The sequence below is a fragment of the Balaenoptera physalus genome (assembly GCF_965194825.1).
Source record: "Balaenoptera physalus genome assembly, chromosome: 13".
Classification (NCBI taxonomy): Eukaryota; Metazoa; Chordata; class Mammalia; order Artiodactyla; family Balaenopteridae; genus Balaenoptera; species Balaenoptera physalus.
Genome location: NC_138892.1, coordinates 100,381,188 through 100,407,998, shown reverse-complemented (window position 1 = coordinate 100,407,998; position 26,811 = coordinate 100,381,188). Strand labels below are relative to the sequence as shown.

The following is a 26,811-nucleotide window of genomic DNA, read 5'->3' as shown; positions in this document are numbered from 1 at the left end:
GATTCTATATTGGTCCTGCAGTCTTCCCACTTTTCTACATCGATTATGTAAACTCAGAGAGACAACCAAGACAGAAACTCTTAGAAAATAATAGGATATCATTCTTCTCAGGGGATAGATTGCACAAGGCAGGGGTAGTATGGATAGGAGCTTTCAGACCATCTAAGTATGGTTTAGGGCTCCAGAATGAAATCTAAATACAGAAGATTCAATGGCCGTGATTTATTACAAGAATTCAGGATACTTGCAGAAAGAGAGTATTTTACCAATATTAATCAGTCACCCTCCCATATCAGGTGTAATTAGAGGGAGAAGTTGACTTGGATTTTGGACAAGTGGTTTAAATTTCTTATGTCTTTGATTCCTAATTGAGAAAAACAAAAATAAAAACTAGACTCCATACCACACAGAATTATTGTGAGTTTCACATAGGATAATGTATATAAAATCACTTTGTGTATGATAATACAACACATACACACACACACACACACATCTCACCCTTTTGGCATTGACCATTTGATCTTGTATGCTAAAGGTTGGAGATACCAAAGTCTAATCTCTTAAGGGTTTTCCCCAAGGACTAATTCTACTCAGCCTCACATAAGATGATAACATAAGTGATCTTGAACACTTGTGATAGATTCTCTTGGTTTCCAAGCTTGGAGAGCTTGACCCAAGACTGGCTTTCTTTTCTAAAAAAGTGATGGATTTACTTTCATTCTTTCCTGTATCCTTTTTCCTCACATGATATGTGGAGTTCCAGGGCCCTAGCACAGCTTGGGTTGACATTGAGTAGGAGAAACCACAGGGAAGGCAACATGAAGAAAGCCCTAGGGCGAGAGTAAAAGGATGTGGTGAAGTCAGGGATATCGGGAAATATGAATCCTGCTAGGATGGCCGGGTCCTCCAGTTCCTGTTCTGCTTCTGGCTGGAGCTTGTATCTTCTGTCTCTTGCAGCCACCGGAACAAGCTCTACCTTAAGGGCGCCTGCTGGCAGCTCTTGCAGCAAGATCTCTGCTGTAGCAATGGTGGAAGCTGAGCTGCTGTGTAAGGAACTTGTGCGGGGAACTTCTTTGGCCTCCACAACTCTGTGTCTTTAGCCTTCTCTAGCTCTGGTGTCCACCCTCTCAGCAAACACTTCGAAGTCACTAACCACCTCTGCTGAGCACTCTCTAGTTCTGGTCTTTTTGTCTCCTCTTTTCCTGAGTGATCTATAGGGCCCTTCTGTCCTTACTGGTTCCTATCTGAGCTCTGATCTATTCTCCCTCACTATCTCCCCTCTTCTCATTTTGTCATAACTTCACTCTGGGTCTTGCTCCCAAAGAGCTCCTTTTACTCAATCATTGGGCTTCCCCAGCCACCAGACACCACTCTGACATTGGTCAGCACATACTGACAAATCAATTTCCTTGTGCCCCACCAATGGTCTTATAACCTCTGCCTTGAGTCTTCTTGGCCACTGGGTTCTGCTAATCTTTCATGTGTTCTTTGTTGACCTTCATACTTGTTTTATGAACACTACTGTGTCCATAAAATAAAACATGTTTTTTTTGTTGTTGGGCTGTAGTACCAACATGCCACAATGTAAATGCTTTGCTCACTAGTTTATACACAATGTCCAACTCAGCATGTATAAGGTGGTTTGTGTTATGAGATAATATGCAAGAAAACTTGTAAGGATATAATCAAGGTAAAGAGGTGAGCATAAACATCACAAAAATGTTTGTCTCTGAAACACTTAACCCTTCTTATAAACTCCTTCGGTATTTATAGGATTCTCTTTCTATATGAGTCACAGAGCAGACAAATACTTGGGTTTTCAGCTGACTTTTAATGACCTAACAATTAGACCTCCATCATCTGAGTCTTTTTCTTTTGCACCCCATCTCCCTAGCCACGTATCAGCATTTTACTTCTGTGATCTCTTAGAGAAAACTTAATATAATAAATATTTTTTGAGTAGTTATTATGTAGTAGGTAATTTAAAAGGCACTAGAAATATAAAAACAGATATTGGGTCTTTATGTGATTTACAGTCAAGTGAGGGCAGAGGACATTAATCAAATATTCACTCAAAAGACTGGTATAGGTAAGACCTAAAATGTGGTAAGTGCTGGGGAGGGGAATATAATGTCAGAATATTTGACCTTGTCATGGAGCTCAAGGAAAAGCTCTTAAAAACTGAGCAGAGATATAGAGAATATTTGGGAGGTAACCTGATGGAGAAGAGAAGAAGGAGAATTTCAGGTCTAGAGAACAACTTCTGTGAAGGCAATGTGGTGAAATACAGCATGAGTTCCAAAAATTAGTTTAATGGAGTTGTGGTCCTGAGAGTTTGGGTGTTTGGTGTAGGAAGAGACAGAATAAGTAAGGAAAGGTTAAACCTGATAGGGATTTCTAGGCCATGTTATGGAATTTGGTATTATTATAAGGAAGATATTGAGGTATTTTTTAAAGGGAAGATTGCATTGTCAGTATATATTTTTTAAAATATCACAGAATTCAAGGCAGGGAATGATTGAAATGGAAGAAAAGTAAAACAGGAAGATGTTGTTATTGCAGTTATTTAATATTTTAGTACCTTTGTATTAAGATCATGAAAGGGGTGATGGAGAGAGGAGGACAAGTTTGAGAGAGATTTAATAAAAAAATAAATAAAACTTGGTGATATGAGATGGAAAGGGGATAGCAGCCCAGAGGTGTATGTGTGAGAGAGGGTAATAACAAGACTACAGCTGGTTTATAGATGGCATAATTGTCTTGTATGGCATACCCTTTATTGAGATATGGAGTGCTGGAAGATGGTTCCTTTTATGATGAAATTTTATGAATTATTTTTATATGTTGAGTTCAGAGTACCTTTGGGATTGTAGATTTGCTGTGTTAAACAGGCAGGACAGTATACAGGTCTAGTGATCAGGGAATGATCTGGGCTAGAGATATAACTTTGATAGGCATTGCATTGTATGTGGTAGTTGAAATCATGAGAACATAGGTGATTAGCTAAGGATATCATAGAGGGAAGATGCAGAAAAGATAAAGACTGAAGTTCCAAAAATACTGGCAAAACAAGACGGATGATTGAATAACTACATTGATCATTCTCATGCAAAAATCTATTCATCATATCTACTCATTTTCTAAAACATTTTTATTTTCTCTATTGCCCTTTCCACACTTCTGAGAAATAGTACTATACCCACATGAATCATAAATGGACACACACACACACACACACACACAGCCCTCTAGGACACAGGCAACCCTCTGAACTTTCTTATGATCTGAGCTCAAGCTTCATGTGGTGTCTCTCAGTCAGACAAATAGAGACCAATTTTCTGCCGAGTGGATTACAGTTGACAAATCCACTGATGAAGTTTCTCACAACTTTCTTCAGCTATCGCAGTATAAGACACCAGGACACATTTCATACTCCTGGTCCGTGGCTTATTTTCTTTCTTTGAAAACCTATAGAAAGAAAGCAAATGGTTACCTTTACGTCAGCCATGAATATATGCATATGTCAAGAGACTTAAAAGGAAATATTTTTTAATTTTTTGATGAAAATATAATCATTCAAACAATTTAAATACACAACAGTATGATGGGTAAAGCAAGTCTTCCCACTTTTAGCTTTATTTCTCCAAACCTCTCTCCAGAGAAGTTAATAGTTCATTAGAGATAGCTAAAATATTACCTCTGACTTTTTTTATCATTTAAAAATTGATCACTGTAAGAAATAAGCAGAAAGTTACGTTTTGTAAACTAAACATGTGCACTCATAAGAGAGTTTATACTTGCTAATTTACCTTTTAGATAAAAAGACAAAATCAGGCAGCGGGGCAAATCCTGTTTCTCACGTAAATCTTCTGAGTGGCTGGAGGGAGATTTCTTTTCTTTCTCAACTTTCTGTGTGAACCATTTTATAGAAATATTTATCAGACTGTAAGAGTCAGGAAATTTATACCTGTTCTATCAGTTCAGGGCCAACAATGTCAAACATCTCTATCTTGTCACATACAATATGGGATTAAAACCACAAAAAATGCAACAAACTTACAGCTGGGGGTCGAAAGTGCTATTGTCCACCCAGGTCCATAATTCTTCTCCAGGAGGGATCCTCAAACCAACCCAATAAGAGGCTGAAGCATGTAGGTTCTGCCATAGGAAAGTCTACAGAGAATAGGAAGTGTTACATGAAACAAAGTGATTCTGACAGATGCAAGAAAAATATCGCAAGTGCACCTTCTATATGCTTGGCACTGCACTGGAAGCTGGGAATGAACAGGTTAGACATGCTTCATGCTTTCAAATAGATCACAGTGGAGGGAAAAACTACTGCAACTCGATGGGATGACCGTTAAACAACAATTACATACAATGTTAGTAGATACCAAAGCTGTGGAGTCCAGCTCCCTGATTTGAGTCTTAGCACTACTATTTACACATCTTTGCACAGTTATTCAATCTTTTTACTTCTGTATTTTTCCAATCACTAAAATTCAGATTATAATAGTACTATCTCAAAGAGCTATTATTGTTTTGTTAATAAATAATAATATTATTAAACTCTGCCTGGCATATAATAAATGCTCCTTGCATAAATGTTAATGATTACTACTAAATACAAGTATGAAATAATATCTAGAAGCAAGACAATACACAGGGAAAGTTACAGAAAGAAAGCAATCTCTGAGCTGATGGGACACATACTGTTCATAGGTTTTTTTGTTTGTTTTTGTTTTTTTTAAAGATTTTTTTGGTGTGGACCATTTTAAAATCTTTGTTGAATTTGTTACAATATTGCTTCTGTTTCATGCTTTGGTTTTTTGGCCACGAGGGATGTAGGATCTTAGCTCCCGACCAGGGATCGAACTCACACCCCCTGCATTGGAAGGCGAAGTCTTAACAACTGGACCGCCAGGGAAGGCCCTGTTCATAGGTTTTTAATGTCTCTTTTTGTACAGTGGCATAACCCCTGAGCCAAAGTATATGGCCAGCCATAATAAAGGTAATATTTCCCAGCCTCCCTTTTGGCTAAGTGTGACAATGTGACCTAATTTCTGACTAATGGGATAGAATGAACAAATACTGAAATTCTAATTAAGCATTTAAAGAGTAAGTTCATATGCTTCTATTCATCATTTTCTTCTCCCCTGATGGCTAGACTGTGAACTGTGATTGGTTCTAGTGGTGAACCAATCAGAAACAAGTAGACACAGCACCCTACTGATGGGAGCAGAAATCTCACAGCAGTTTAGACTACAATGTGAGTGACATAACTTATTACATATATTCTAAGATAGATCTTTCCCCTATTTTAACACTTTGACTTTGGAAACATTGAACAATCTATGGCTTATGGTAGTTGAATTGGCAGCTTAGTTTTTGCTTTTTAATTGCACTATTTCTTTTAGGGGTACTAATGATACATCTTATAATTGAAAGTGTCTTAGATTCAATGAATAAAGTAAACATCCATTTGTTTCAGCTACAGCAATTCTGGAACTCTGTCACATGCAGCTTAACTCATATGCTAAATGACAAAGCTGTTTGTTGGAAAATAGTCATTAGGCATATAAAAGTGAGAATGGTGTTTCTCCACTGAATTATCTTTGCACTATGGTCAAAAGAAATCAGTTGACTATATTTGTGTGGGTCTATTTCTGGCCTCTCTATTCAGTTTTGTTGATCTATAAATCTCTTCTTTGCCAATACTATACCATATTTATTAATTTAGCTTTATAGTGAGGCTTGAAATTGAGTAGTGTAAGTCTTCCATTCTGCTTTCTTTGGGTTAGTTTGCTCTTTTCGTAGGTTTTTTTTAAGTAGAAGCTTAGAGTAATGATTCTACATTATCTTCTTTTCAAATATAAGCATTTGATGCTATAAATTTCCCTCTAAACTGCTTAAATTGAAACCCATGAATTTTGACATTATATTGTTATTTTCATTCAACTCAAAATATGTTTTAAAAAAATTTGCCCTGATGCTTCCTCTTTGACCCATACATTATTTAGAAGTGTGATGTTTAACTTTCAAATGAGTGGAATATTTCCAAACATCTTTGTGTTTCTAATTTGCAGTTTAATTTTGTTATGGTCTGAGACATAGTCTGTGTGATATCTGTATTTGTAAATTTTTAGTTCCCAAAATATGATCTGTCTTTATGAAAGTTCCTTGGAAAAAAATGTGTATTCTGCTGTTGTTGGATAGTGTTCTGTAAAATCAGTTAGGTGTAATTGGTTGATAGTGTTGTTCAGATTTATTTATTTATTTGTTTGTTTATTTATTTATTTATTATCTACTTGTTTTGTCAGTTACTCAGAGAAGAGTGTTGACATCTCCAACTATAATTGGGGATTTATCCATTTCCCCTTTCAGTTCTATCAGTGTTTGCCTTGTTGTATTCACCTGTATAATGGATCACTATAATGGGCTTTAAGGGCTAGAGGGTAGAATATTATGGGCTAAATTGTGTCTCTTCAAAATTCATTCTTTGAAGCTCTAACCCCCAATACTTCATGTGACTGCATTGCGAGACACAGCCTTTAGAGAGGTGATGAACGTAAAATGTGGCTGTTAAGGTAGATCTTAATCCAATCTGATTGGCATCCTTATAAGAAGAAGAAATTTGGACACACAGAGAGAGACAGATGCATGCATACAGAGGAAAAACCATGTGAGCACACAGCAAGAAGGTGGCCATCTACAAGCCAAGGAAAGAGACCTCGTAAGGAACCAAACGTGCCAACACCTTGATCTTGGACTTCTGGCCTTCAGAACTGTGAGAAATAAATTTCTGCTGCTTAAGCCATAAAGTCTGTGGTACTTTGTTTTGTTAACTCTAACAAACTCATACAATCCCTTTATTATTATGTAATACTCCTTTTTGTTCTTGGGAGTGTCTTGTTTTTTCTTATATTTTTATATACCTCATATAGATTGTTGAAAATTGGACATCTGGTCTAGAACAGTAGAGACTGAGTTACATAGTTTTGTGCTTGGAAATGAACACGCAGTTCCTCCTCCTAGGTCTTTAATGTGGAGTTTCAGTCAATCATTAAGTGACGGGCTAGATTTCGTATTTGTTGTTGCTATGGTAACCCTCACTGTTACACAGGTTTCAAAAATCCTGTAATGATATCTGGTGTTTCGCTGGTTCCCAGCCCCCGACTTCCACCCACAGAGCAACGCCTCCTTAACCTTGACCATTTAATTTTTCCCTGTGCGGGTCTATTCTAATTTTTCTACTGTGTCTCAGAAAGGATCTCTGCACATTCTTATTTCTCTCTTGTCCTTTTCCCAGCAGTATTCTTCTTGACTTCTTATTTGAAAGTTGTTGGCTTGGTAGTAAAATGTGGTGAAGGGAGTGGTCTTTCTTGTTCCGATGATGCTTCGGTTTTAGGCAGGCACTGAATCTCTGTGTCTTCAATGTGTGGCTTTTCCAGTTCTGCTGTCCCTACCCTGGCTGTAGTTGTTGACCCAGTGTGCATTCTTGCCCCTCCCACAGGAGTATTTTTTCCCCTGGTCCTCTTTCCCACCTACAATGACATTTCATCAGTTCCCTAAAGACAGCAGTTTGTCGCCCTTCTCTCCCCACACACACATTAAATTAAGCTTTTGTTCATAGTGCAGATAGCAGACAGGGAGAAGGGTCTTGGTGGAATTTCTTGCTACTTCGGTATTACTGCTGTTTTCTTCTACCAGATCTGCACCACAATGAACACTTTCTTATGGTTCTTTCCAATCTTTCTTTGAGAGCCGTTGGGGTCTGTAGAGAAATAGCCTTCAAGAGATTGTAGAATTCCTCAATTTCTGCAGACCTTAGGAGCTTCACACTGTCCTGCCACCCTATGCTCCTCCTTAACTCATTTTTTTCAATTATTTTGGCTGAACTCTTCTTTCCCATGTCTGGTGTCTGATTTTTCAATCGCAAGTAAGAGAGGATGTGTTTCCTCTCTCCCACAGGTGCCTGCTGCACCCTAGATTTTGGCTCTGCAACGTCAAGTCTCCAATGGATTTGAAAAAAAGCTGGCAATTTAAAGTCAACTTAGCTTTTATTCATTGTAAAAGAGGTAGCAAAATTACTTCCAGATCTTTGCACATGGAGTGAAAGCCATAAATCTCCCTTGCTTTTTTTTTTTTTTTTTAAATGTAAGCTTCTTTATTTATTTATTTAGGGCTGTGTTGGGTCTTCGTTTCTGTGTGAGGGCTTTCTCTAGTTGCGGCAAGTGGGGGCCACTCTTCATCGCGGTGCGCGGGCCTCTCACTATCGCGGCCTGTGTTGTTGCGGAGCACAGGCACCAGACGCGCAGGCTCAGTAGTTGTGGTGCACGGGCCTAGCCGCTCCGCGGCATGTGGGATCTTCCCGGACCAGGGCTCGAACCCGTGTCCCCTGCATTGGCAGGCAGATTCTTAACCACTGCGTCACCAGGGAAGCCCTCCTTTGCTTTTTAAAATACTTTTTCTCACCTCCTCTTGTTCTAACTCTCTCCCGTCCTCCTCCTCTCCTTTCTTTTTTTTTTTTTTCTTGCCATGTGAAGCTGCATGTGTATTCTAGATGGACTAATAATTTTTTTGGTCACCTTATCTTTAACTTATTTGGGAGCTGGAGAAGTATTTTCTAGAAAATTATTTTCTGTTTCATAGAGTAATTATTCTTCTGTAATATATATTTTACCTGACTTTGGAGAAGTTTCAAATGGAGATACTTATGCAGTAATCCTATGCTGATTCCTTTTGTGTTTGTATTTATCTTTGAAAGGGAACAATTGTGTTTGGCCCATTCATTTGCTTAAGAATGTGAAGAGGTGTAACCTAAATTGGAGGAGGAAAATTCCCATTAAACTATGTTGTCTCAGTCCCACTTTTTTCCAAAATCTGGTTTCTTGATTGCCCAGGAGACATGTTTTTCCTGCATTTCAGCATTTTTCCCTTTGATGGTGAGCAGGAAATAGATAAGGTTTTATGAAATCTTTCATCACTCTTTCTCCATGCAGTGATTTATTGCCTATTCCTTTCAGGGCATTCATTTTTCTTTTTTTTTTTTAACATCTTTATTGGAGTATAATTGCTTTACAATGGTGTGTTAGTTTCTGCTTTATAACAAAGTGAATCAGTTATACATTTTCATATGTTCCCATATCTCTTCCCTCTTGCAGCTCCCTCCCTCCCACCTTTCCTCAGGGCATTCTTATCAGATGTTTTCCAGCTTCCCCTTTTTTAAAATTGACCTCTAAGAGAAGAAAAAAGTCTCTTCTTAGTTCTTAATCTATTTTTGGATTTGGTTCATAACTGAACCCATTTGGACTGCATGTGACAAAGAGTTTTACAGTTTGATATTTGGGGTTACACTGGTTACACGGAAGATAGTTTACTTCTCTTTCTGTTTTTCTTGTTGTTGTGGATTTCTGTGAAACTCAGGATTTTTTTCTTTCCCCCTCAAAAGTTTCAACAGCTGCCCTGTTGTAAATAACTCCAGATGGCTGTTGTTCAACCGGGATTGTAAAGCACTGCTAGTCATCGAGTTTTCTGAAACTGAGCCTTTGACATAGCTTGTGATTCCAACATACTAATTCTTATGTTGAACCCTTATTTGATGTTTGCCAGTCGTGGTGGCGCAGTGGTTGAGAGTCCGCCTGCCGGTGCGGGAGACATGGGTTCGAGTACTGGTCCGGGAGGATCCCACATGTCGTGGGGCGGCTGGGCCCGTGTGCCACAGTTACTGGGCCTGCGCTCTAGAGCCCACGAGCCACAGCTGCTGAGCCCTCGTGCCGCAACTACTGAAGCTCATGTGTGTAGAGCCCGTGCTCCGTAGCAAGAGAAGCCACCGCAATGAGAGGCCTGTGCGTCGCAAGGAAGAGCAGCCCCTGCTCGCCGCAACTAGAGAAAGCCCGCACGCAGCAGCGAAGACCCGACGCAGCCAAAAAAAAAAAAAAAAAAAAAAAAATTTATAAAAATGAAATCAATACTGGCCTTATTTAGAAGGTTTAGTGTCCAACCTACTTGTAGCAAAATTTCAATCTAAATTAAGCCAGAGCTAGAAAAATACTACTTTTCTTCAACAAAGAGCAAAACCTAATGAGAAGGATTATGCTGTATTTCCTTTCCCCCAACATCATTTTTAATTTCAGCTGCCATGCAATCTGATTACAACCCTTGTGAGCAATGGATTAAACATGGGAGATGAGATAGATATTTTATGTCATACATTTAAAATGAAATCTGGTAAACAGTGGGGATTCCTTGTAGAGAAGAACTTAGGTATATAATACCAAGTGAATTCCTCTTATACCTAGCCAAAACAAAAAAAGAAGCCTAAGATAATAATATAGTTCAATGATTCATTCAACCAATAATTGTGTAGTTAATAGCAATGAGGTTTAAAAAATTTATTTCACAGAAATTTTCAAATTTGTAACACAAAGAAGGTATTGCAGTTGCGAAGGATGCTATAATCTCCAAATTTTATATCTCACCATATCAATGATGTCTCGGATCACCATGAGATGTGAATTTTTCATGACACAGTCATTTTTACTTTCATTCCAAGATTTCTCACTTTCAGCAACCCAGTAACATTTCCCCCCATGTCGCTTCCAGTCTTCAGAGGGGCATGATTTACTAGCAGTAGAAGAGTTGAAAGAAACTGGAAGGAAAAAGGATAAGTAATTAAAAGGAACTTGTGACTGTATCCCTAATACTGTGTGTATACTAATTAAAGCTTCTCAAAATGTGTTAAATTATGGCCTAAGCTTTCTTTGACAAAAGTAAGTGCTTTTCTCCGGTGGATTTTGAAAAAAATAAAGATTAACAGAATTGCAACATGTGTATATTGTTTCTTTCTCTCTTTCTTGTTTCTTTTTTCTTTCTCCATTTAGTTTAATTCTCTTAAAAATATATTATGCTTTCTATCGGCTAGGCAATGCACAGACACTAGGATAAAGCAATGGACATCCAAGCCTCAGGGAGATAAAAATTTGGAGGAAAAGTAGAAATTAGAGAATTTAATTAGTGGTCCGCCAATGAGCCAGACCTTTTGAGAATTATATATCACACTGGAAGAATTTTTCTTGGGCAAAATTTGTTTAATAGATGTCCCCCCGAACTCAGACAGATTGATCTACCCATGTACAAATGGATCTTGGCATCCAAAAATGTGCTGGTAACAGATAGATCTAATTTATAATATTTGCCAGTAGATTTAGATGATGACACATAGGTATCCTACACATACCAATAATTTATTGTCCCTTGAAATAAATATTCTTTAAAAACACACATATACATACACACAGTGACTTGAAGCCATTGAAGAGTAAAAAAAAAGCAGGCAGATTTTGGAAAGTAGCTGACACTTGAAATAAGGTATGACAATTTAGAAATTTCCCATTTGTACAACTTTTAGCCTAAGACAGACCAATGTTGGTGCCATGTAGAATGAGCAAAATTTTGGTAGACAATTTGAAGTCTCTCTAGTCTGAATAACCAAAGAACAGAATTTGGGGCAACTACAGATGTTGGAAATAAAGAGTAAATCCCATAAAAGAAAAAAACAAAAGGTGTGCATCAACTGCTGTGTATACAAATTTTCTAAGTCCCTGGCTGATGAATGTGGAAGCTAGATTACAGCTAAAGATAAAAAAAAAAAAAAAAAAAAAGAAAAGAAAAAAAAACTGACTTGAGACTTAAACTTGAGATTTAAACTGCTGCCCCCAAAATAGAAATTTAAATGAACCAAACCATACCAAGAAAAATCAACACTTTCTGGAGAAATGTATCAGAATCAGTCAAATCTTAAAAAATCAAATACTTTAAAAAACAAGCCAACACTTTTTAGCAGGAAATACAAACAGGAGATTTGGTCACTGAGGACTTTGGATATTTAAATAATTATATATATCATAAATAATAATGTTTACATTATTTTAAGAAATAAAAGAATAAATTAAAAAAATGATCAGATAACAGGAGACTATCACAAGCTAACTGGAGGGTTTGAAACTAAGTCCTTAGGTTTGAAAACTATAATCATTGAAATTAGACTCAGTGAATGAGCCTACAGCTTAGAAACAGGAACAGAGAGAATTTGTGAACCACAAGGTATATCTGAAAACATTGCCAAGAATTCAGCACAAATTGACAATCATGAGGACAAAAATGAGAGGTTAAGTGAAATGGAAGATAGAAAGCAAAGGCCTATCAAACATCTAATTTAAGTCCTAGAAATAAAATACAGAGAAGGTAGACAAAGAATTAGGAATGATGGCTGACTAGTTCTATTAAGTTTTACTTTACATATTTTAAGTCTATTCTATTGTTTTATTTATTTTTTATTTTTTATTTTATTTATTTTTTTATACAGCAGGTTCTTATTAGTTAACCATTTTATACATATTAGTGTATATATGTCAACCCCAATCTCCCAATTCATCCCACCACCACCCCCCCGGCCACTTTCCCCTCTTGGTGTCCTTACGTTTGTTCTCTACATCTGTGTGTCTATTTCTGCCCTGCAAACCGGTTCATCTGTATCATTTTTCTAGGTTCCACCTATATGCGTTAATATACGATATTTGTTTTTCTCTTTCTGACTTACTTCACTCTGTATGACAGTCTCTAGATCCATCCACGTCTCTACAAATGACCCAATTTTGTTCCTTTTTATGGCTGAGTAATATTCCATTGTATATATGTACCACAACTTCTTTATCCATTCGTCTGTCGATGGGCATTTAGGTTGCTTCCATGACCTGGCTATTGTAAATAGTGCTGCAATGAACATCAGGGTGCATGCGTCTTTTTGAATTATGGTTTTCTCAGGGTATATGCCCAGTAGTGGGATTGCTGGGTCATATGGTAATTCTATTTTTAATTTTTTAAGGAACCTCCATACTGTTCTCCATAGTGGCTGTATCAATTTACTTTCCCACCAACAGTGCAAGAGGGTTCCCTTTCTCCACACCCTCTCCAGCATTTGTTGTTTGTAGATTTTCTCATGATGCCCATTCTAACTGGTATGAGGTGATACCTCATTGTAGTTTTGATTTGCATTTCTCTAATAATTAGTGATGTTGAGCAGCTTTTCATGTGCTTCTTGGCCATCTGCATGTCTTCTTTGGAGAAATGTCTATTTAGGTCTTCTGCCCATTTTTGGATTGGGGTGTTTGTTTTTTTAATATTGAGCTGCATGAGCTGTTTATATAGTTTGGAGATTCATCCTTTGTCAGTTGCTTCATTTGCAAATATTTTCTCCCATTCTGAGGGTTGTCTTTTGGTCTTGTTTATGGTTTCCTTTGCTGTGCAAAAGCTTTTAAGTGTCATTAGGTCCCATTTGTTTATTTTTATTTTTATTTCCATTACTCTAGGAGGTGGATCAAAAAAGATCTTGCTGTGATTTATGTCAAAGAGTGTTTTTCCTATGTTTTCCTCTAAGAGTTTTATAGTGTCCGGTCTTACATTTAGGTCTCTAATCCATTTTGAGTTTATTTTTGTGTATGGTGTTAGAGAGTGTTCTAATTTCATTCTTTTACATGTAGCTGTCCAGTTTTCCCAGCACCACTTATTGAAGAGACTGCCTTTTCTCCATTGTATATCCTTGCCTCCTTAGTCATAGATTAGTTGACCATAGGTCAATACAAGCCTACCTCAAGAAACAAGAAAAATCTCAAATAAACAATCTAACCTTACACCTAAAGGAACTAGAGAAAGAAGAACAAACAAAACCCAAAGTTAGTAGAAGGAAAGAAATCATAAAGATCAGAGCAGAAATAAACGAAATAGAAACAAAGAAAACAATAGTGAAGATCAGTAAAACTAAAAGCTGGTTCTTTGAGAAGATAAACAAAATTGATAAACCATTAGCCAGACTCATCAAGAAAAAGAGGGAGAGGACTCAAATCAATAAAATATTATTTTATTAAGATGAAACAAATTTAGAGTTGGTATCCTTTCCTGATGGATTGAAACTAGGATTCTAGGACCTGGTAGAGATAGGATTATCTGTAACAATATGAGGATTAGAAAACAAGTTAGACAGAATTTAAAGCTAGAGGTTTATTAAATACCACTGTTACCACCTGTATCAAGGGTATAGGAGTACAGTAATACGCTTTTGTTCTGGGGATAATGTCCCACAGAATTTGCCCTCATAGTCTCACTAGTTAAACAAAATTAAAGTTTTTAGAATGTGGTCAAGGGAGCTTGGGAACCTCAAAATCTATTTTAAAGTTTTAATGAATTCCTAGAATTTGAATGTACACTATAACATGGACTGGTAAGTCTTTCTAATAGAATTATATATGGATGTTCAAAAAAAGAAAGGTATATCATTTTTCAATATAGAATTAAATTAACGGATTAAAAATAATAAAGAAAACAGCTGGAAAGAAAAAGAAAACAGAAAGGACAAATGACTGAGTGCCTTCTTGACTTTAAAAAGTAGGTAAATACATTCAGATCAGAAAGCAAGATAAAGATGACCATTTACAGTTTTTTACACGTAATAACATTAAAAATTGACAAAAAGCTACCTGATATGATCATGAATTTTAAGAATGAAAATATTTTGATCACACTCTGCACCCGCACATGTCCCAAAAGAAGTTAAAAAAAGAAAATGCAATTATTCCAATATAATACCTCTATATTCATTTACATCTCATTATATAAGCTTATTTTTCTCATTTGTCTTGGATCTTTAAATATTTTTGTCAAGGACTGTAATAGGTCCCTGAAAAACAATGATCTAAACCATCCCTCGCTAGGGGTAGAGGAATCTCCTCTTTATTCAGATATACCCAAGTAAACTCCACACTACTGTCCATACTTGTTTACCCAGGAATTAGGCAATATAAAATAACATTACCTATTGAGGTGCTTGTTTGAGATTTATTTTGCCCAGTACAGTATTTCTCTTTTGATTCATTATTTACTTTAGTATGTCTTGCAGATTTGAACTGGATAACTAATAAAAGAAGAAACATATTTTCTGTATTAAATACAAAGCAGAAAATCATTGGGCTCTAGAGACTCTGAAGTTCATTAATGTGGAAACTCCATAGTAATTTAAATGATTAAAAATTTAGAGGGAAAAACAACATTACTTTTTCCAAGATTTGGATGTTCCTTTGCAAGCATTCTTGTTAATCTTATTAATGTTAACTTTAGGGGAATTGGAAAAATATGATCTGGGACCAGAAAGATACTCACTTGTTTTTTTTCTGGAGTTTTCATATTTATTTTAATAAACACAAAATAACCAGCTCTGGATATAAGCCTCATTTGGATAGTTTGTGCTTTGTGAGTTCTTATTAACTGTATCATGTATCATTTGATTCATGGAAAGGGTTTTATGTGTTTTGATTTCAGTTCATGATTCTGTTCCTTTTGAGACTGTGCATGTAAATCCTACACATAGAAGGGTAGGGTGAGCCCAGAGTATTTTTCTACCATGAAGAAGACAGCTGTCTTTCTGATGGCCACTTAACTGAAATTACTTTTGGTAATTTATAATCTCACAATAGTGTGTATTAGGCAATTAAATCCTTAAAATCTATTGTAGTAACAAACCAATCTGTTTTACTAACAAAAAACTGTTTTGATAACAAACAAATCTATTATCTTATAACAAAAAGAAACATAGCAGAGATAGTTTCCTGTTTTTTGTTTATTGTTTTGGCCCCACTGCCTGGCATGGGGGGATCTTAGTTCCCTGACCAGGGATCGAACCCATGCCCTCTGCAGTGGAAGTGTGGAGTCTTAACCACTGGACCACCAGGGAAGTCCTAGCAGAGATGTTTAATGTTAAGTATTTTTGCTTCCTCCCCTCAATGTTAAAGCCCCAATTCAGCTGTTGACTAGTTTCATTAAACTAGTCAAACCACTTATCACTCTGGGCTTTGGATTGTTCACCTCAACTGGAGGTTTGACCTTGCTGATTTCTAGAGCCCCATTCAGTTCTAGAATTCTATGACTCTGCCTACTGACCTCGAATTACTAATGACATTCATAATTACTAATATCATTCACAAGGGCAACATAGGCAGACATAGCCTTTGTCTGTTCTAGAGTTTGGTTTAATCTGGAAATCTGAATTCCTTAGACTATATATATCATCTGGGAGTTTTTCTCCAAGCATTTATTCAATAAAATATTAAAATAATTGTCACATGAAATTGGGCTATGTTTAGTTATATCCACAGTATATGAGTATACTTTTAAAATACTTGGTTGATTTTAGACAAATTTCGCATCCATGAATACAAGATTGATGATGATGTCCAGGAGGAACTAATATGAATAAGCTTAAACAGAAATATGCTTCGTTATTTAATTTGCTTTCACTGACCACAGTGTCAGAGACGATGGTGTATAACTCACGATCAACTGCACTGGGAAATGCATTGTGCATAAAATGCACTTTATGATTTTGGTCATAAAATATAAATCTAATCTCTTTCCTTTATCAATGAAATGAATCCATAATATGTATTATATCACAAGCTGAAGTTCTATGGAAAATCTCTAATTTTAATTGTGTATCAAATTTCATGCTTTTTGTGAAGTTATAATGTATAGGAACCACTTGAACAGCAAACACAATTACAATAGGTGGTGCTAAAATAATACTTTGGGATAAATAAATGGTATTGATAGTTACTTACCAAGAATGCTCAGCACAATTACTATTACAAGAAGGATGATAATCATTGCACATCCAACTTTCAGGAAAATTCCATGGTGGTGAGAATCTATAAAATTGGATAGATTTCACTAATAAGCCCAGTAAATAATTCCTTAGGTAGTAAGAGGTAGGGAAGGGCTGAATAAACTTTGTCAGTTATGGTCTTGAGTTACTTTCCTTTGAAATATGTAGATCCAGCTTCCTTTTACACACACACACACACACACACACACACACACACACACAGCATATTTGGTCCCCTGGTTTGTGAAAAGGGGGACCTAGAAAACTGTGGATAGATGTAAATTTTTCCTTGTTGATTTACCATACATATTCCTCAATATTAATCTTAATTATGATTTACTCTCTGTATCCCTAAGTTTTTATATAAGACTGTGAAATTCCCCAGTCTCTAATAAGCTTACTGACAACGCTCACTTATTTGGATTGATCCGTTCTTTTATGCCTCCTCCTTTATACAATACACCTATTTCCTGTGACATGTAATTGTAATTTCATAAAATCATACATTTTAAAATAAAAGTAATTTTAGGGCTAATCTTGTCCAACATTCACATGTTAAAAATGGGGATTTCAAGTCGACAAACACACAGTTACTTGATAGCAGAGCTGAGACTGTAGCTTGGGTCTCTTGACTACCAAAATTAGTACTGTGTTCACTATCTACTCTATCTCTTGTACTCGAAAGATAAATAAATCATAAAAAGAAACTGGCATTTTTAGCTTTGGGTTGATAGTTAAAACCAATAGGCTCTTATCCCAAATAGTTACAGTATATCAATTCCACTAGATATGTGATATATACACACACACATACAATATACTGAGAGTGTACTACTATAACTGATGTTGAAATATAACCAATTATAAAACCAAGTGTCGAGACATTAACCTGAGTGTTTATTTAGTGGAATCCTATTATAGAGTGTTTTGTCCACATTATTATTGTTATTAAGTAAAACATCTTTAGTGAGAATTTATTAATTCTCAAAACACTAAAAGAAGTCCATGTATTTTCTTTTATTAGGCAAAACAATGCAAAGTATACCAGTCAAGGCCATCACCAGAAGAATGTGATAATATCCCAATACACATTTCTAGTGTGAAGAACTGGGATTACAGACCTAAAAAGCTGGAGAATAAAGCATCAGAGTTCATGAAAGGACTAATATAAGGGGTACTAGGTCATTCTTTTAGGCCCCTGAAGTAAAGGTTATAAAAGCATGAATTTCTGAATCTTAGCCTGGGATATTCTCAGTGGAATCATATTTTGTTACTGAGTTTTCACTCAGTGTCATGGTGATAGCCCTCTTTGTTTTATATCTTGGAGAACTGATGAACCTACAATATTTAAAGTGTTTAGTATAAATGAGATCCATTTATTTAGTCATCCATTTATTCATCCGCCTACCAAGCATCTATCGATTGCCTGCTTTGTACTTAGTACTGTGTGAGGTGCTGGGTATACAAAGATTAAGAGATTAGGGAGAGGGTTTCAACACACAGGAGGCTCTGAAATGGGAAGGAATATGGTAATTTTAAAGAGCAAGAGAAAGCCAACAACCAGAGCAAAATAAGTGAAATTCACCAAGCTTAGAAGAGAAAGGCAAGGGATAATTGTGTAGGACTCTGTAGGACATTACAATCCAATGTATCAAATAGTTCTTTCCCTCTTCAATGATATGACACATGAGAACAGAAGTTGCGTTTATCCACAACAGAGACATGCAGTGAAAGAATAATATGATATTTGACTTCTGGTCATAAGCATGACTGCAGGTAGATAATTTAATTTTTATATATTCATATATCTTCATTTTTAAGATTACAATATTGGACTGGACAGCATTAAAGATGTTGTCCCAAAATCTTTAAACCAGGAAAAGAGTAATGTCCTTCCCATAAACAGAAGAAATTAAATCCTGGAATGTAGAATCAAAAATACTGGTTTTGTTGCTTGAACTGAGTTAAAATAACCTCTAGAAAAATGGACCAATTATATGAGATTTTGGGGGAATGGGGGAATAAGAGTACAGTTCTAGTGCATGTTATTTTTCAAACGAAGTTCCATTAACTCATATAAAATGAAAGCTCCCAGTCTATTGAGAAAAGAAAGCAGAAAAGCCTCTATTGCGCAAGTTAGAGAGAGAATATTTAAACACAGGAAATAACAGACTCTTGGAACTGGAGAAAGCAACTCATCAGATCCACTTGAAAACTGCAAATGCATAAATATAGAAGAAAAAATACATTCTTGGGAAATAATAGAAAAGCAAAACATCAGATTCACTCCACAAGGACAAAGCACTATGAGGAGACTTTAAGTTATTCAAACATTTTAATAAACTTTACAATATAAAAATTCTTACCCTAGAGAAGAGAATATAAATGCAACATGGAAATTTCCCTAATGCTTCATGTATAAATACACTGGATTTGAAAATCTATTATTTCTGAGGTGGTTTGTGATTAAGGTTACAATATTATCTTTAGCTGTGTGCCTATCTACTCATGTTCCAAAAATATTCTATTACTCAGACAGTCATTAATTCTAAACTTCAGGAAATGAAATAGTAACATCATATGTCTCTTTAGTTTAGCTTAACATTTTTATCTTACCAATATGCAAATTCCAAAAGGCTAAATAACAATGTGAATAATTACCAGGGATATTTTTCTCAGTGTAAATGAGTTGATCATATTATTTTAAAAGGGCAGATTTGATTGGCGATGAGTAAAGCTGTAGAGCAGAAAGGGGTTATGAGTGTTGATGTCACCATGGGAGTATAATAAATGCTCACCACAAGAAATATAAGGAATAGAGGGTCTATGAAAACCAAAAGCCGAGTTCTACATATTAAGATTAAAGTTACAATTAACTTTATAACACTTGGTGTCATTAAAAACATTCACTCTTATTCTTGCATTCAGTAAGTTTTGCTTTGAATCCAGTCTCCTATTTCCAGTATGACAAATACAGACACAGGACAGAAATAAGGGAGATTAAAAGCAAAACTTGAATTTTAATAAGAGTTCTAAATCCAACTTACCAGATCTCTGACGTGAAGATGAATGTTCTGAAGATGAATGTTTTATATCAGCATAGACTATATCTCCAGCCATTGCATATATTTAAAAGAGAGAAAAGTCACAAGTAGTAGTCTGCTGAAGGAGTCTCATATTTTTGCAAACTTCCTGTAAGTGAGATAAATTGAGGTGGATGATCTTCTTCCCCTCTCCCAAGTTTGGTGGGTTTCCCCAGTGAATAAAAGATAAGAGCAATGTGTTCAGCCTTATCAATCAAGGCAATAGATTTTTGGACACTTGCATGATATAGAAGAAAACTACTATCCATGCAGTATTTTCTTGCTCTTCAGTTAGTTTTCTGCCTACATTTGGAATAATTTTAACTTTTAATAATACTACAGAAGATATTGCATCACTTTCCTCTATAAACCACTTCCTCTTTTAGCTAAGAAATATTCTCTGGCAGAAGCTCTTTGACCTTCTATCATTTTCTCCAAAGTGGAATAGCAATTTAGAAGGGAGGACAAGAAAAAAAGAGGGTTTTTAATATGAATGTAATAGAAAGAATTGATAGACTCCACATCTTGAAATGCACTGTAATTACCTAGGTAATACTTTAAAAATACTCTTAAAGCTATTTCTTCTCTTCTATGCTTTATAGTATTAACATCAAAGTAAGTTGAGGCATAGATTATGCAGTGGATTTCCAAACTGAAAAATAATCTATATGAGATAGAAATAACTCTATGTCAAAATACTTCAAGGTTCTGTCATAAAAGAAAATGCATCTCATTTTTAAATGAGGTTCACAGAAATTTACCATTGAATGCAATGTATTAAGCATAGATTTTAATCGCCCATTTCTTCTAAAACTCCACTAAAATTATATTAAAGGAATAAAAATGTATGAGTTCAAAACAATTAAAAAAATGAACGGCTTCTAACAGATGAAAAAATTCAGCGAATTCCTGGAAAATGGAGAGTAGATGGAGATGTGATAATTGATGGAACAAAGCAAAAGAAAGTGAAGCCTAGAATATTCAGAGGTAAATAACTGAGGAGATAGCCCAGCTGCCCATGAAGCCCTCATAACACTCAGAGCTCAGAAATGGCAGGTATGAAAAATGACAGGAGACATTAGCTGATAGCCAGTAGGGTTGATTTCCTCAAGATCCACCCAAATGCATTGCATAGAATTATTTAAACTGTAGTCACCTCTCCAAGACCCCAGTCAAAGTAATTTAACCTACATTAATCAAATAGCTAGAGAACATATCTTGGCTTCTTGACATGTAAGGGGTCTCTCAGTATAAAGACTAACCCCACAAGGCTTCTGACCTTGAAGGTCAGCCTTGAACACCAACCCTGTCTCCTAACACCACTTTGACACTCCCTCTTTTCTGGGCTGTTATAGCACTTTATATGTTGATCTGCATTTTATATACAAAAAACTGACTTTGAGAAGTTACATGCAGATGGCTTGCATAACCATTTTCAGAGTGGGGATTTGAACTCATCACAAACTGAATCCAAAGCCCAGGCTGTAATACAATAATGCTTTCTAGATTTTGAGGGTAAGAATCATGTTTTATTATTCTTGCTATTTCCATCATCCAATCTATGTCTGAAACATAACAGACACTTAGTAATTATGTGTTGGATTACCAAATCAGTTAATGCTACACTGAATTTTATTACTGGAGTGTAACATTCCATAATGAGAGCAATTACCTTTGACTAAAAAGTAGACTTCCAATCATATGCAAAGTAATATTGATGATCTAGCCATATACAACTAAAACAAATACTAGCATGTGGAGAACCTATTATAAGTTATATAATAAATCCTTGGAATTTACAAATTTAATATTAATGATCCCTGTCTCCTCTCTCTGCCCCCAAGTAACAAAGGGTATGCATTATGTAGTAATCTATAAATTCGATGAGATATGGCTTTTAATTGAGTGTCATAATCCCTATAGGTAGAGCTCGTTTAGCCAGAAAGACCATTTATATAAAGTCAACTTGTGGATGAATTACATAATGGAATGTTAAAAGTAGCAATGCCTTGGAATGCATGTTATTAAGTAATCCAAATAAAACACGTCTGGAAACAAAATAAAGCTGTTTAGTTAAATAGTCTAAACTCATCAAATGCTCATCAGCAAAGATGTGAAAGGGTAACAGATATTTAGTTAAGCTGCTGTATTTTAGGTATTATGTGTCCACAGTGATAGTCTCAAATTTGGTGACACAACTTTCCTGGGTATAACTTTTTTGAATGTCAAGTTTAAGCATTAGTGATTTAAATATGTGGTGTTATCATTATTGGTAGATACTACTTCTAAATAATGGAGTAATATGTACTTGAAATATCACTGCCCTAACATTAATAATAATTTTGTCAATCACGTTTCTGTGCCTGGATCCCAAATCGAATCCTCAATCCTAGCCTATTTCCTGGAGTACAAGTCCTCATTTCCAACCGCTTTTCGGTATGTCAAACTCGAAACAATCAAACAATCAAAAGTAACCCAGACTTTACTGCTCCTTCCACTGTGTCACCTCTTTCTTTTGTTGGCTCCCTTCCTTTGGAGAAACTCGGGCTTAATATCTTTCTTTTGATTCCCGCTTCTTTCACTTTTCGAAGTTACATGTGGGTGAGTGATGGAGGGTGGCAGATAATAAGTCATTCATTTGAGTTGAAGGAGTCTTTTGCAACTTAGATGAACTTGTGACAAAGAACATGCTCAGAGAAGATAATGCCATCTGGAATCAGGAAGAACTTAGTGAATGATTGAAAGTTTACCAATCAGAAAAGTAATTCCTCCTGTGCTTGCTGGCAAGAGAGGAAGGTAGAAAGTGTTTTCTCTGAATACTTCTGAGGGGAGAGAAAATTTTACTTTGCAGATAAATATCTACTTTGGAATATGGAGACAGGAAAAGAATTATGTGTCCTATGCTATATTTGTATTCGTGTGTATGTATGTGTATACATTTTTAAGGTCAACAATATATGATATATGTTTTTTAAAAAGCATATGCTTGTATGCATGCATGAAAAGATTTAATTTTATATAGAAATGACATGTCTTTTGCCTTTTTCAGTAATCTACAACACTGTCAAATATTCTAGGCTAGTGGTTCTCAACCTTGACTGCGCATTGAAATTTCCTGGAGAGTTGTGTTTTTTTTTTAAATACAGATATCTGGACTTCACATGAGACTTTAAAAAATTTTTTTCATTTGTCTGCATCAGAATTTTTAAAATCTCTCCTATATATGATTCTATATATAGCCAGAGTTGAGAACTGTCAAGCTACCACACATGAGTTTAGAGTGATGTACAGGTTCAGCAATAAGGAGAAGAAAAACTCAGGCAGCTGTAACAGGAGCAGAAATAGCAGCGCTGGTGAATAAGAGACCACATTTCCTATATGCCAAACCAACAACGACAAGGTCCATCATTTTTCCCACACCAGGGCAACTCCTTAGTAGTAGAGGCCAGATCTCAGGGAAAAACATGACTCAAAAGCTGGCTTTGATTTCTTTTTCAAAACAGGAGCCACAACTCAATGTGAACTAAAGGAACTGCATCTATGGATTGGTTTTGGTCCATGGGTGCCCAGGTGTCTCCATTACCTAGAGAGTGTGTCTTGGAAATTCAATCTACAGAAATAAAACAACAGAGGCAGTGTGTATAGAAATAACACTTACCTTACACTGGAGGAAAAGTAGATAGATGTTTGAGAATTTTCATTGGTTATTACAGCACATTAATTAATTTGAGAAGTATGATGTTGCATGTTACAGGTCCTAAATCTGGAGATTCTACATTTAGTAGGAGTACAGGATAGTCAGTATTTTCTTATTTCAGCCACCAATTTGTGCTCTGTTGTGGCACAGCAATATTTGTGGAAGTAACTGACTATATGTTAACTTAGATGGGCCTTAAGGATCTGTTTACTTAACGTTTACTTAGGGACTTTTAAAGAAAAGATCAAGATGTTTCAGTGTGTTGCTTACTTCTGGAAGAGTTCACTATATCCCTAAAATAATGGAGGTGCTGAAATCTAAGTTAGCATCCTTGAAAGAAAAGAAGAAACAGAAGCCACGTAAGAGATGTGGCTACTAATCCCAGACAGGAAATATTTACCAATGGTGATTTAGAACAGTGAAAAAAGAAGTTCTTCTGAGAGGACAAATAATAGTACAGCCAGTTGCATTATATTTATGTAACATGTTCATACTGATATAATTCACATGATGTGTGTATTCTGGATATTTCATATAAATGGAATCATACAATATGTAGCCTTTTGTGTCTGGCTATTTAATTTAATGTTTTCAAGGTTCATCCAGATTGTAATATGTATCAGTACTTCATTCTTTTTTATAGCAGAATACTATTCCATTTATGGATATACCACATTTTGTTTATACATTCATCAGTTGATAGACATTTGATTTATTTCCACTCTTGGCTTCCATTAATAATCCTGCTATGAGTTTTTGTGTGAACATGTCTTCAGTTCTTTTAAATACATACTTAGAAGTGGAATTGTTGGGTCATTTGTTAACTCTGTGTTTAAACTTTTGAAAAATTGCCAAATAGTTTTCTGCTGAGGCTGCACCACTATACACTGTCATCATCAATGTATGAGTATTTCATTTCTTTCACATCCTCATCAACACTTGTTAGTTTTCACCTTTTCAATTATAGCTGTCCTACTGGGTGTGAAGTGGTTTTGATTTACATTCCCCTAATCCTTTGGAGCACCTTTTCAGGTACTTATTGGCCCTTTGTATATATATCTTCTTGAGAGAAATGTCTTTTCAAATTTTTGTCCACTTTTTAATGGGGTTATTTGTCTTTTTGTTTTCAAATTGTAAGAGTTCTTTGTGTATTCGATTCAGATGAATGATTTGCATATATTTTCTTTAATTTCTTCAATTTTTTATTTTCGTTTTCTTAATAGTGTCCTTTGATGCTATCTTATAAAATTAGGATAAGCATGCTAATTTCTGCAAAAAGACAACAGAGTTTTTTTTTTGTTTTTTTTTTTAAAGTATTTGCTTATTTATTTATTTATTTATGGCTGCGTTGGGTCTTCGTTTCTGTGCGAGGGCTTTCTCTAGTTGTGGCAAGCGGGGGCCACTCTTCATCGCGGTGCGCGGGCCTCTCACTATCGCGGCCTCTCTTATTGTGGAGCACAGGCTCCAGACACACAGGCTCAGTAATTGTGGCTCACGGGCCCAGTTGCCCCATGGCATGTGGGATCTTCCCAGGCCAGGGCTCGAACCCGTGTCCCCTGCATTGGCAGGCAGATTCTCAACCACTGCGCCACCAGGGAAGCCCGACAACAGAGGTTTTGATAGGGATTACATTGTATCTGCAGATCAATTTGGGGGGTTATTGCAATCTTAATAATATTAAGTTTTCCAATACACCTACACAGAGTCTTTCCTTTATTTAGATCTTCTTTAATCTATTTCAACAATGTTTTGCATTGTCCAGGGTAAAACTCTTGAACTTCTATTAAATTTATTCTTCTGATGCTATTGTAAATAAAAAAAATTAAAATTTAATTTCTGGATCATTCATTGCTAGTGTACAGAAATAGAATTGATTTTTGTATATTGATTTTGCATTCTGTAATTTTGCTGAACTTATCAACTCTAACCATTGTTGTGTTTTTGTGGATTCCACAGGATTTTCTTTACACAAGATCATCTCAACTGCAAATAGAGATCTTTTTACTTTTAGCTGGGTATATATCTTTTCTTTTCTTTTTTTTTTTTGCATCATTGCCCTGGCAAGAACCCCCTGCACAATATTGAATAGAAACCAGGTTGAATTATTATTAAGGATTTGCTTTCCAACATTGGGGCAAGGAGTTCTTGTTACATATAACACAGAGACTTAGTCTCTAGATTGGAAACCACTAAAGTTTGTTTACATAGTTCTTTTAGATAAGAGTTTTTTTTCAAGGTTATCTTATTTTATTTCTTCTCTGGGTTAGAGGTGCTTAAGTTATCATTTAAACATACATTGATGGGCCATAAAGCTGACTTAGAGACATGTACACACTTCTGAGATTCTGGAGGTGAAGAGAAATACAACAACTGTGTGGAACTATATTTCCCTTAATCAGGGGAGGGGGACTGCGTGCTTTATGATGTATACATTTTCAGTTATGGTTTGCGTAGTTAAGTTTTTGGAAGGGAAGGTTTTTATAGTTAGTATGAGAAGGAGAATGTGCTCATATGGCCCAAACATTTAACATCTTTGTATGCTAGCTGCATCATTTCTATCATTTCAGGGACTGTTTTCATTTACATAGTTACTTCGCATTGTTCACATTTCCTGCTTTTTGGCATGTTAGGTAATCTCTGATTAGATGCTGGATATCGTGATTTTATGTTTAGAGTTGCCTGATTTTGTGCTCTTCATTTAAAGAATGTTAGTTTTGTTGTCTTCATTTGAAGAATATCAGGCAGTTGAATTACCTGCAGATAAGTTTAACAATTTTGAAACCTGGTTTTAATTTTTGCTAGGTACTGGCTAATGTAGCCTTCTCTTCAGTTTATTCCTATTACTAAGGTCTGAGGCTTCTGTACCGAATAGCCCTGATGATCACTGATGACTCTGCATTTTGGCTGTTACGAGCATGAATGTCTCCCCATCCTGTCTGAGCTCTGAGAATTGGTCTGCAGATAACTAATTCATTGTTATGTATCCAGCTTTGTGCATTTTCATTCTATGTATAAGCATAGTAGTATTCAGCAGAATCAGCAAGGATTTTTTTTGGGGGGGGTGGGGGGATGGGGGGAGGGCGGGGAACTCTCCCAACAACTTACAGCTGCCTCAGGCTCCCAAAGCCCTTATCTTTGCCTCCTCTTTCATTGAGGCTGCTAGCTCTCTTTGGATGGTCCTTCCTGCTTCCATGTTACGGAAAATTACCCCCAGTGAAATCTGGGGTCATGTTAGTGTTCATCTTTTTTGTTTCCCTTTTCTGAAGGAACACAGTCTCGACCTCTCCATTGTATAATGTCTGAGAGCATTTTTGCAT

The 26,811-nt window shown here is 35.9% G+C and overlaps 1 protein-coding gene across 3 annotated transcripts; it reads right to left on the bottom strand.

Moving 5' to 3' along the window:
- Window positions 1-202: 202 nt before the first annotated feature.
- On the bottom strand, window positions 203-24,781 carry LOC309640897 (killer cell lectin-like receptor subfamily F member 1). Of its 3 annotated transcripts, XM_082420378.1 has the most exons (7): window positions 20,036-24,781; window positions 19,762-19,902; window positions 16,671-16,757; window positions 14,873-14,971; window positions 10,485-10,654; window positions 4,064-4,176; window positions 203-3,471 (listed from the first exon to the last, which is right to left on the bottom strand). In XM_082420378.1, the coding sequence occupies exons 2-7, from the start codon at window positions 19,832-19,834 to the stop codon at window positions 3,354-3,356; spliced, it is 660 nt and encodes a 219-aa protein (XP_082276504.1). In that variant the 5' UTR covers window positions 19,835-19,902; window positions 20,036-24,781; the 3' UTR covers window positions 203-3,353. The 3 variants fall into 3 exon arrangements, with proteins under 3 accessions (XP_082276504.1, XP_082276503.1, XP_082276505.1); XM_082420377.1 differs by having other exon boundaries at window positions 19,762-24,781; XM_082420379.1 differs by lacking the exon at window positions 14,873-14,971 and having other exon boundaries at window positions 19,762-24,781.
- Window positions 24,782-26,811: the final 2,030 nt, after the last annotated feature.